This window comes from Nuphar pumila, chromosome 15 (assembly GCF_984573655.1).
Source record: "Nuphar pumila chromosome 15, dmNupPumi1.hap1.1, whole genome shotgun sequence".
Classification (NCBI taxonomy): Eukaryota; Viridiplantae; Streptophyta; class Magnoliopsida; order Nymphaeales; family Nymphaeaceae; genus Nuphar; species Nuphar pumila.
The window spans coordinates 22,547,213-22,559,220 of record NC_143263.1 but is presented as its reverse complement, the minus strand read 5'-3'; the positions used below and the strand labels follow the sequence as shown (position 1 = coordinate 22,559,220).

Genomic DNA, 12,008 nt, shown 5'->3' with positions numbered 1-12,008 from the left:
CAGCTGTTGACAGCAGCTGTCAGCAGAAAAACCTGGGGGGAAACAACGACCCCCTTTATATATATTACATTTTTGCCCCTACCGCACCCCCGCACCCGGGTTTTTTGGAAGTGCCGAATCCCCGCACCCGCACCCATGTGACACAGGGCCTCCTTCTTTATGGCCTTCTCCAAGCAACTTTCCTGACTGATGATCTTGCACTCAACATTCACGAGAGGAGAAGTAAACATTACATCTATGGTCAGTTAATTGTGAAACAGATAAAATGTTTAAATTGAGTTTAGGAATATATCTAACTTGTGGAATACAAAATCTTTTAGAGTTTTCGAAATTTCCTATTCCTTTAATTTCAAGATATGTTCCATCAGCAGTAAACACATTTGACCCATTTGAGTTATGACATTTAGATAAAACATTAATATTTGGGGTCATATGAAAAGAAGCACCTGAGTCGAGAAGCCAAAGAGATTTACTTGGATCTGAGGTGCTAATGGAAGAAACCGCGGCTCCAGTGGAGGAAGACGCCCCCTTGAGCAGTGGTTGAAGTGACTCCACTAGTTGTGCTAGAGACATGCTTCCAATAGAAGATTCATTGGATTTTTGTGGAGGTCCGACAGAGGCAACCTTCTTTTCATATGGTTTCTTCAGTTTTGAACAGTAAATTTTTACATGTTCTGGCTCACGATAGTAGTAACAAATTACTTTTTTCTTCTCAAAATCATTTTCGTCATTCGTTCTTTCATAGTTTGGAGGTTTGTAAGTGCGAACTGCGAACATGATTCCCCGGTCTAGATACGACTAGAACCGAGTTGTCATCACTTTTGACAATTCTACTTTTGAGCCGATTTTCCTCCATGCTCAATTCTTCTATCGTATCTGCAATTGAAGAAACCTTTCCTCGATGAAGAAGAATGGACTTGTTTGCTTCAAAATCTGATCTTAGTCCATTGACAAATTGAAAAAAGTGCTCCAGATTCATTTGATTTTGGCGGAGTTCGATGTCTTGTGGACAATGCCACTTTGGTTCGATAAGAGCTAACTCTTCACATAACTCTGACAAGCCATTATAGTATTCTTTAATGCTTTTGTCCCCTTGAACCATATTACAAACTTGATGTTGTAGATTGCATACATGTGCATTGTCTTTAAAAGAATACATTCTCTTAAGATAGTCCCAAGCGTCATTTGCATGTTCAAACTTTGCAAGACTTAAACATTTTTTTATATCCACATTACTTATGAGCTAAGACATAATCTTGACGTGTCACATTCTCCATTCTTTTCACTTTTTCTCGTAAGTGGTAATGGTTATAGGCTTTTCTACCTCCGTAAGAGGTATTTCTTTCTTACCTTTGATCTTTGCGAGGATTAATTTAGGTTTTGAGTTGGTTCCATCTACTAATTCCCAAAACCCCTTTTCTCGTATGAGGTGCTTCATAATTGAAGCCCATGTGACGTAGTTTGAATCATTAAGCTTGATGGGTTTAATGGTGGCATTATTATTGTCATTTATTTTACAAGGTTTTAATAAGGAGAAGAAAGAAAAATAATAAGAGTAGAGAAAGGAGATGTACTCTACCACAAATGATAGATACGAACACACCTCTAAGCGTTGCTTGATCATACTTTTATATATACTTGATGAAGAACGTCTCTTCTTCTTCAAAACTTGAGTGGCATGCTTCCCAATGCACCGAGATAAATGACTTGATCACAATTGTCGCTCTGATACCATGTAAGAAGAGGAAGCTCACAAACGAAACTTCAAAAAGAAGCTCACAAATGATCTTTCACAATGAACACAATGGTTCATACAACACTTACAAAAACCGAAATACTCAAAAGAGTGAACACACAAAAAAAGTGAAAAATATTTCTCATTAAAGTGGGATAAAGCCCACACAAAAGTTTCCTGTACAAAGGGATTTTACCCCATATTTATAATGCTCACAATAGGGAGCCAAGGAGTCGTTGGGCTCCCAACGGCTCTTAATAGAGCCGTTGGGGGTCCAACGACTCTAATGAAATAAGTGCTTTTTGACTTGGTCAAAAAACACTAAAGTCCAAAAAGACTCTAATGATACAAGTGCTTTTTGACTTGGTCAAAAAGCACTTAAGTCCGAAAAGTTAAAAAGACAACCTAATCCTAATTACAAACTAACTAGACTATGCAGCTAGAATAACTAACTAAATATATTACAAATGTTTATTGTATTTTAACACTTGTCTCACGTTTTATCATTTCAGTATTGTAGTTTTAAGCAGTTCTATAAGTTTGCTTTGTTTGTCAAGTCACATCTCATCTGTTTTGAGCTTTTTGAGTGGCTTATTCTTGTTTCCTAGTTTTAGCTTTCTAAACAGTAGCAAGATTATGAGATGCTTGGTATTCAGTCAAATTGCAGGTGTCGTATACGTCATGGTTTCTTGATGCATTCAATTATGCCATTGCAACAAATATGGATGTCTTAAATTTGAGTATTGGAGGACCTGATTACTTAGACCTTCCATTTGTCGAAAAGGTAATTGCTTACTGATCAGGGGTTCAAGTAACATACTGTAATTCCGTGGATGATGAAGTCATGTTTGCTTTATCCTAGTGTCATTTTCTTGAAGGGTGTCACATCTGCTTGATATTATGTGTATGTGTGTGTATATGCACGAAACATGAAAAATGGGTCCAAATGAGTTTTGCCACTTTTTTCACAATTATGTCCTGGTAGATAAGTTTTGCATGGTCGATTTGCTAGGAATCGACACTTGGATCATGTTTTCTTGATTTTTTTTAGCCTTGAAAATTTATGAAGATTTTGGGTCGTTGATTTTTCAAACCCTATAAAACTTACGTCTAGGAATCAGGCAAAGCAAGAGTCAACCCCTGTGAAATCACTTCTATATGATCAAAATTGAAAAAAGACTCCCTGAAAAACGCATTTTGCATATTTCATTTTGTAGGTTTCCATCACTTTCTCTGTCTCTATATGTATATATAGATAGATAGATACACACACACACATGTATGTAGAGTTTTGTATGCTATTAGATCCTTTGAATTGCTTTATGAATTTATTCATTTCGTAGTAGTTTACATTATGATAGTTGTTATTCTTCTTTATTTGGCAACCTTCCAATTCTCTTGCTCTTTCATATAAATGCACATGATTCAAGCATGAGATTACTAAATTCATGCTATTGAATGAGAGAGATGCAAAAGTGTTCCAAAGGTTAGCTTTTGCATTTGGTGATTGGACCTGTACAAAGTGCCACAGGACCATACTGGTTCAGTACCATAATAGCCACCCCATATATATATATATATATATATATATATATATATATATATATATATATATATATATATATATATAGGTCCTTCCTCTTGAGGCACGATAGGCAGGGACTTAGCCTAAATTAAATCAACGTGGGTTGAGAATGATCAAATCTGCGTTTGTGCACAGATTTATGATTTTATTAAACATTGTTTCTTTTGGCTGATCTGAAAAATAGGTTCTTGGCTGGGTTTTTTTTTTGGTGAACCTAAAAATCTAAGTTCTTGTGAATTTAGAAGGGGTGTGAGTCAAAAACTTTGGTAATCGGTCATATTTTGGAATTCTTTGTTCTTTTCTGAATATCTGAAAGTAGCGGTAAATAGCAACCAGTTCTGAAGATTTGATGCTTCTGATCTAGTCGATGTATGTTAGAGGCTGGGTTTGCATGGATTCTGATCATTTTTTTCCTAAGGAACAAATTGGTACCATGTTTGGGTAGAGTTTTGGTGTCTTTGATGGTGTTCGAAGGTTTTTTTTTTTTGTGCGTATATCTGTAGGCAGAGCTAATTTTGAGGTCAGCTCGTGGAGTGCTGTAATACATTGATTTCAGCAAGGTCGTTAATAGCTCTTGGGTGCTGCCTGAATCGTGATGTGATCTCGACAGATTTAGGCTGTTGTTCATTTATATATATATATATATATATATATATATATATATATATATATATACACACACACATTCATAATTGGGGTTTATCGTAACGCCCCAAAATCCCGAACTTGTAATTTTTTAGGAAAAAATCGAAGCTTTGCAATCAATCATTTTTTCAGAGTTTAAAATAGCAGTTCAGCGGAAAAATAGTGTTTGAAAAGACAAGTCAACGGTCCTTGGGTGCATTAGAGGTGAACCTTAGTTTACACAATAGATTTGTATCTTCGTATAAGCATTGAGACCACATAGATTCAAAACAAGTTTTTTTTATAATTAAAGTTTATACAAAAGAGAAATTTCAAAAGAAAACCCTTATGCAAAATTACAAAACGTGCTCAGGAACGAAACGTTAGAGAAAGAGTGAAATCTTGATATCATCACATCATCGCGCCATCGCCTGCTGTACTGACCTAATCATCACTTGTACCCCATAAAATGTGTCAAACTTATAAAAATCTAGTAGGTGCATAGCAGAATAAGACTAACATATACGTTGTTCTTTTCATGATATGCATTTCAGAATAAGCAAAATGAGCATGATAATCGTGTTTCGATATTAACAGTCTTGAGGGTACGCACAGGATAAACGTATAAACAACTGAGACTGTTCGGGGGTTTGTTATTCTATGTATTTTGACACTACAGACAACTAGCTGAGTCCGCTCCTAAAGGGAAGGCCAGTGACCGAGAGAGAATTCTCCATAAGCATACATGGCAAGGGATGCATCCAAACTTTTGCAGAAATCCATGAGATCTACCACTTAGGATAATTTTTTGGTAGCCCAGTCCCCTAACTCCGATGACCAGGGACACCGAGTCAATTGCTACTCGAGGACCGTAGTTGTTAACAAGCCCATCGGAGTTTTTGTACCATCTCATTTTCTTCTTTGACGGAACCAAAGAAACGAATAAGTATGTCAGGTTCTATTTTTAACTGACGATCCATTGTACACGCTCTGGTCTTTCAAACCAAATCGAGCATCTTGCCCATGAAGGTGAATCATAACCATTTATGTGATTTTCTTTTAATCATTGTACATTTTAATGCCACGAGGTTACCATAAACCTCTCATCCAATCATCGTAGTACTAACATGCCGTGCATGTTTGATAGTACCACTACGATGAGAGGGATATCAGTTTCTCAGAAAGAAACCCAACATTATTTAAAAATTTCAAAGTCCCGTGCTTTAGGCCAGAAATATCCGAGTCATTTCGGATACCAAAACGAAGGACTTAACGTATGTACCACTTAGGGCTACATAGTCGAAGCCTTTCCATTACACAGGTTTGAGGGAAAGACCATGGTTGTCAGTCGATGAAGCGGGAGCGGGAAGCGAAGCACTTTAAAAAATTTAGGAAGCGGGAAGCGTGGGACTACTTAGAAGCGAGTCATGAACCGTCTCGAAAGCAACCTAGGAAGCGAACTGGAAGCGACTTAGGAAGCGAGGGGAAAGCGAAAAAAGAAAAAAAAAATGAAAAAAAAGAGGGAAGCGTGGGGGAAACGAGCTTCCCATAAAAGGGAAGTGTGCTTCCCAAAAAAAGGGGATGCTTCCCCCACGTATTTCTGAAGCGCGACGTTTTGCGCTTCTGAAGCGCGTATCGGGGAAGCGCGCTTCCCCTACTATAGGGGTGCTTCCGGTAACACTGGGAAAGACTCGGTTGCGAATACACAAACGCCAAATACTTGTTTTTGCTTTTTGAGACAACGAATGATACGAGCTTTGAAATCTCGCATGTGAAAACCTTATTTTTTTTTAAATAGAGACTTGGCAAGGATGCGCTAATCTGCGTCTTTAAATGTACGCATAATCTGAGGTAGGCAGGAGTACGCATACTTTATAAAGTCATATATATATATATAGTAAAATGTAAGCCTGTGCACATTGCAACACAGCGACAAAGTAAATGACATAAAGCAAGGCCCGATGTGCGAAATCACACATCAAGCTAAATAAATTGTGTAAGCAATGCACGATGTACGAAACCACACATCGGTTAAATAAATTATGTAAGCAATGCACGATGTATGAAACCGTACATCAGCTAAATAAATTGCGTAAATAGTGCACGATTTACGAAACCGTACATAGGCTAAATAAATTGCGTAAGCAGTAGCCTGTGCACATAACAACACAATGACAAAGTAAATGACATAATTTTAAATGGACAAGAATACGCAAAACTGCGTCCTTGAGTTAAAAACGCGTGTGTGTATATATATATATATATATATATATATAAGTTAGAAGTATTTTGTCATTTGTCTTTATATGCAACTTTCACCTACCTCGGAGATGGTCGGACTCGTTGACGATTCCGAGCGTAGGTTTTTAAAGGCTCATTCCTTGGTAAGCATGTCGCGTCTGTTGTGCCGGCATGGAGTGTTAAAAAGATTACGTTGCGCTGCATAAAGGATGATATTAAAACCTTATCGTGACGATGATTACATCGCAGGGGTCAAACTCGAACCCAGTTTGAGCTAACTGGATCGAGTTGGGCTCGGTACGAGAGGCGGGGGGTAAAGCTTGACTGAGCCAGGCTCAGTTTACTAACTGAGACGGCTTGGTCTAAAAAGCGAGCCAGGCTCAGATGACTTGGTCTAAAACCTTATGGTGACGATGATTTCTAACTGAGTTTAGCTCAGCTGGCTACGCAACCAACGAGAGGGGGGTGGGCTCGGTGGTCTGGCTGAGCTCGACCTAGTCCCAATCTTGCAACAACAAAGGGGGGCTAACACTGAGCTATAAGGGAGCGACAGGGTCCGGACACAACAGGGCTCTCACCCTCTCTGACGCCCCCAATTAGGGACGCATTCCCAAACAACCCGACTTGTTGACAGCACCTCGTGGCATGACAGGGGAGTTGACACCCCCTGTCGGTTGTCTCGGAAAAGTAGCAGCAGCCTACGGTTGCCCCTGAAAAAAGGGGGAAAAAGGGTGCTCATCACCTTCCTTTAGGCGAGCTAGAGCCACCGCCGTAGGTGGCTCTAGTCAGCGTTCACCACAGATAAAAAAAAAAGGAGAGGGTGCTCGACACCCTCTCTTTAGGCGAACCAGAGCCACCCTCGCAAGTGGCTCTGGCTTGCCTGCTGTAAAGGTAGAAGAGAAGGGGAGGGAAGAGAGGAAGAAGGGCGTAACGTCACCCCTCTGGTGCTGCTGCTTTTGGTAAGGCAGTGGCACCAGGCGGTGCCGCCACCACAGAGAGAGATAAAGAGGGGCAGGAGGGCGGCTGACAACAGAGAGAATGAGCAAGGGAGAGAGAGCAAATGAAGAAGAAACAGGAGGAGCAGAGAGGGGCGGAGCTGCCCTCTCTCTTCGTCCGGCTAAGTGCAGAGAAGAGAGACGGAGGAGGGGCGGGGCTGCCGCCCACCTCCTATTTGCCGGCATCCGATGCTGGATCGACGGTGTCCCCTACTACTGTGGTATGATTCAAAATTTTGGAGAAATTCCAGTGTCTTTGAGCTAGGGTGCAAATTAGGAAAAAACTTGATAAATCGGGAAATACAAATTTAATAAACTAGCAACCCACTTAGATTCAGGTTTACCTTGAAGAGGGTAGGTGGTACGCAGCTTCGATGACATGTGCTTCTTGATTCGAGCGGCAATGGCTCGTTGGTTCCTAGTTCTCGGAGTTAGGGGACCCGGACTACTAAATTTATCCTAGGTGGTAGCTCTACGTTCTTCTGCAAAAGTTAGGGATGCATCATGTTGTTTGGGCCTTTGTGAGATTTTCTCGGTTATTCAACCGCTCCTTTAGGATTTCAGTTTCAGTTTGACATTCGGGTTAATAAAACACCAATGCATAATAAACCCCCGAATGTTCTTTTCTGTTACGGTTGCCTTGTTCTGCGAGTACAACAACAACTACGCCTTCATCCCAAAACAATTGGGGTCAGCAATATGAAACTAAAAAGAAAATCATTTTGGGTCTTCCATATGAATCCTTTTCCTCCAATCATTTCTATCCAATGCCATGTCCTCGGTTCATTTCTATCCAATGCCATGTCCTCGGTGAGGTTCAAAGCATTCATATCCTTTCCTATCATCTCCATCCAAGTCTTCCTAGGCCTACCCCGACCTCTTTTAACTAATATATTTTTTCATTTCTCCATCCTTCTAACTGGAGCATCATTAGGCCTTCGCCGAATATGTCTAAACCATCGTAAACGATTCTCTCTCATCTTATTTTCAATGGGTGCAATGCCTACCTTCTTACGTATCTCCTCGTTCTGAATCTTATCTTTTATTGTATTTCCACACATCCATCTAAGCATACGCATCTCAGCTACACTCATTTTTTGAATATGATGTCTCTTGGCAGCCCAACATTCTTTACCATATAGTAAAGTGGGCTTAATAGTCGTCCTATAAAACTTTCCTTTTAACCGCAATGGCATTCTACGATCGCACAACACTCCAGTTGCACTTTTTCATTTCATCCACCCAACCTTTTATCCTATGATTTACATCTCCATCAATTTCTCCATACTTTTGAATGATAGATCCCAAATATTTGAAACAATCGTCCACCGGTATTTCTTGCTCACCAAGCTTCACTACACTCCCATCACTACTTCGTTGCTTACTAAACCGACATTCAATATATTCTGTCTTACTCTTACTCAACTTAAAACATCTTGCTTCCAATGTCGGTCTCCATAACTCTAACTTAGCATTAACCCCAGCTCTAGACTCATCAGTCAAAACAATATCATCAGCAAACAATATACACCACGACACATTTTCTTGAATTGATCTCGTAAGCTCATCCATCACTATAGCAAATAGGAAAGGGCTTAAAGCAGATCCTTGATGTAATTCAACCGTTATAGGAAAATTGGTTGTCACCCCTCCACAAGTGCGAACATTGGTTACTACTCCTTAATACATATCTTTAATTATACTAATGTACTTGAGAGAAACACCTTTCTTCATCATTGTCCACCAGAGAACGTCCCTAGGTACTCTATCGTATGACCTTCTCCAAATCAATAAAAACCATATGCAAATCTTTGTTCCTCTCTCTATATCTCTCAATAAGTTGTCTAAGAAGATGTATAGCTTCCATAGTTGATTTTTCGGGCATAAAACCAAATTGATTCTCCGATATCATGACCAAGGTTTTAAAACCCGTGACTCGGAACTCGACTCGTTCTTTATTGACTCGTGACTCGGCGGGTCAACTCGGTGACTCGGACCGGGTTTTGTTAACTTTTGATTTTAAAAGAAAAACAATATATAATTTGTTTGAAACCATGTTTTTGAGTAAACATAGTCTCCAAATGTCTGTAAGAATATAAAAGCAACTGCAAAGAGCTATAGAGGTTTGCTTGAATAATTGAATTTGATATCTATACAAGCACTTTGACTAATTCATGACTTGAATTAGAGGATTTGGTCACCATGAGTTCAGTCTGCTACTACCTAAGGTTCCTAAAATGACCAATCATATATGCTAGCTTGTTTTAAAAGTTTTAATTCCCTCTCTAACAAATCCATAAATGTAAAACAGGGATATATGTGCATATTGAAAGTTTACAGAGTGCCCAATATCAACATAAATAAGCAATTTTCTCATGTATAAAACTATGCAGGAAATATATTAATGGCACAACTATAAAAAGACTACTAATATTTGAATATGTACAATGCTTGTTCACATAACAAATGGATGATGAAACCTAAATGTGACTTCCCATAGGCACAGTTGACCCGCCATATATAGTGAGAATCATTTCTTTAAAATATTTTGCTAGAATAAGTCGATAACACAGGGTGAACAGTAGTTCGAACAACATAGCGATTTTATTCTATGGATTTAAATGCTTTTTTATCTTTAAATGATTTCTATTTTCTTTTTTATACAAAATCTGGGGGTAACCCTTGTTAAAATATATGTTATTATATATTTCGAAACTGTAATTTGAAACTCAAAAAACAAATTTCAAACATCCCAAAACTCGCCCGAGTCAAGCCGAGTCAGCCCGAGTCAAGCCCGAGTTTTGGCAAACCGAGTTTGCCTTGCCGGGTTGACTCGCTGGAGGGGCGAGCCGAGCCGAGTCAGCCGAGTCAACGAGTTGACTCGGCGAGTTTTAAAACACTGATCATGACAACCTTCCTCAACCTAGACTCAATCACCCTCTCTCAAAGTTTCATAGTATGACTCATGAGTTTTATACCACGATAGTTTGTGCAATCTTGTATATCACTCTTATTCTTATATAGAGGCACCAAAGTACTCTTCCTCCACTCATTAGGCATCTTATTTGTCCACCAAATCTTGTTAAAAAGATTTGTCAACCATTCTAAACCTTTCTCTCCCAAGCATTTCCAAGCCTCGATAGGTATACCATCTGGGTCAACTGCCCTTGTTCTGCGAGTACCCGCAGTATAATTCAAGAGAAACATTAAATTTAACTTCTTATCACTCAAACAAAAGATTTTGAACTTTGTATTTGAACATGTTAACTTGTGATTAGTTAATTGAGCATGTGATTAATTATTTAAACCTGTGATTATTTATTTGATTAGGTAATGATCCGTGATATGCTATTTCGTGAGTTAGAATTGTGATATACAATAAATTAGTTTCATGTTACTTATTCCTCCATGTCATGCTTAGTATCATGCTTTACTGTCCATAGTTATTCAATCACATTGCATACTTGTTACATAATACATTTGTAAAACCATAGTATTCTCCTACGTAGACTGGTTGTAGTCTGACACAAATTAATTTACTATTTTTCAAGAGAAGAGTAAAAGATAAAGCATGGTTGCGGGATGGTCTGCGGATCAGGATATATATTGTGTTCTCGGGATGTTAAATTCTAATTTGGTTATTGTTAAATATGTCCTGAACTCTGATTTTGTGTTTTAAACTTTTATTAGAAATGAAATGAATGTTAGTTGCTTTGATGATTCCTATGACGTGCCTTAAATGTTTAACCCGGTTATCCCGAATATTTTTGCTGTAAACAAAAAAAAAAGCAAATTCTTCAAAATTTGGGTTAAATTTTGGGATGTTACAATTTTACCCAAAATTACAAGGAAATTCACAATTACATGTACATGAGTTTTCCCCTAAACTCAACAATACAAAAAGAAAAATACATTATATATAGTTCTACTAAACTATACAATCCACTAACTCCCCCAAAATTGTGAATTCTCATTCTCATCCATGTAACTCTCACCTCCAAGATGAGAGTCCAAGAAAGGCGTGAGAAAATACATTCATCTTCACATTTGGCTTATAGCCATACTTGTCTTTAAATGCTTATAGTGATATGAGACTGTTTGAGTACCTCTTAAAGCTCTCAATGGAAGAAAGTTGGAAGCATGCTTAGTCTATTTGTTCATTTGTTTATCGTGCATCCTCAAGTGGAGATCCTCTTTTAGCTTCGATCTCCACTTCTCTTGTTTTCCTTCTCATTTTCTTTCTCTTCTACTATAGGAATGTACATGAGGTTACAATGGTGACCAGGTTGCCACTTTACATTACTAAGTAAGAATAGATCATGCCTATAGTGCTCACTATATTCCCTCTGTATGTACAAAATTTATAGTTTGTAGAATTGGGGAAGATTTTTCATGTTATTCTTCTTCTTCCATAACTGGATCTATAAAGAAGGAAACAAGAATGGCTTGATCCAATATCTGATATGATACCAAATGGTACCAGGCCAGCCCCTTAGGTAGGAAAATTAGGAAACAAAGGTAGGAAAATGGAGGTTTAAGTGGGAAAATTGTTGAGGTAGGGGATTGGCTAGTAGGAAAAAGTGGAGAAATGTGAGGGAAAGGAGTGTGAATGGCTAGGGAAGGTGTGAAAAAGGGTGAAGAGGTGTAGGGAAATCCCAAACACTAGTAGGATCTAGTGCTTGAGTTTGTCTCTAGCTAGAGATACCCTGAAAAACAAGATTAGCCGCCAATGCTAAAGCACATTTATTGTCATAGTAAATAATTGTCTTCCCGGAGGTAGGGGGCTCCGGCGTGCCTATCGAGGGGAGGTCGAGGCTCAGGTGAGTGC

General features: G+C 38.7%; 1 protein-coding gene across 1 annotated transcript in view; it reads left to right on the top strand.

The window, feature by feature from the left end:
• Nucleotides 1-12,008, top strand: part of LOC149814783 (subtilisin-like protease SBT6.1) — a 30,044-nt gene that overhangs the window by 12,684 nt on the left and 5,352 nt on the right. Inside the window, exon 4 of the mRNA XM_089990659.1 lies at nt 2,403-2,519. Within this exon, the coding sequence (XP_089846785.1) occupies nt 2,403-2,519 (117 nt within the window). The remainder of the gene's footprint in view (nt 1-2,402; nt 2,520-12,008) is intronic.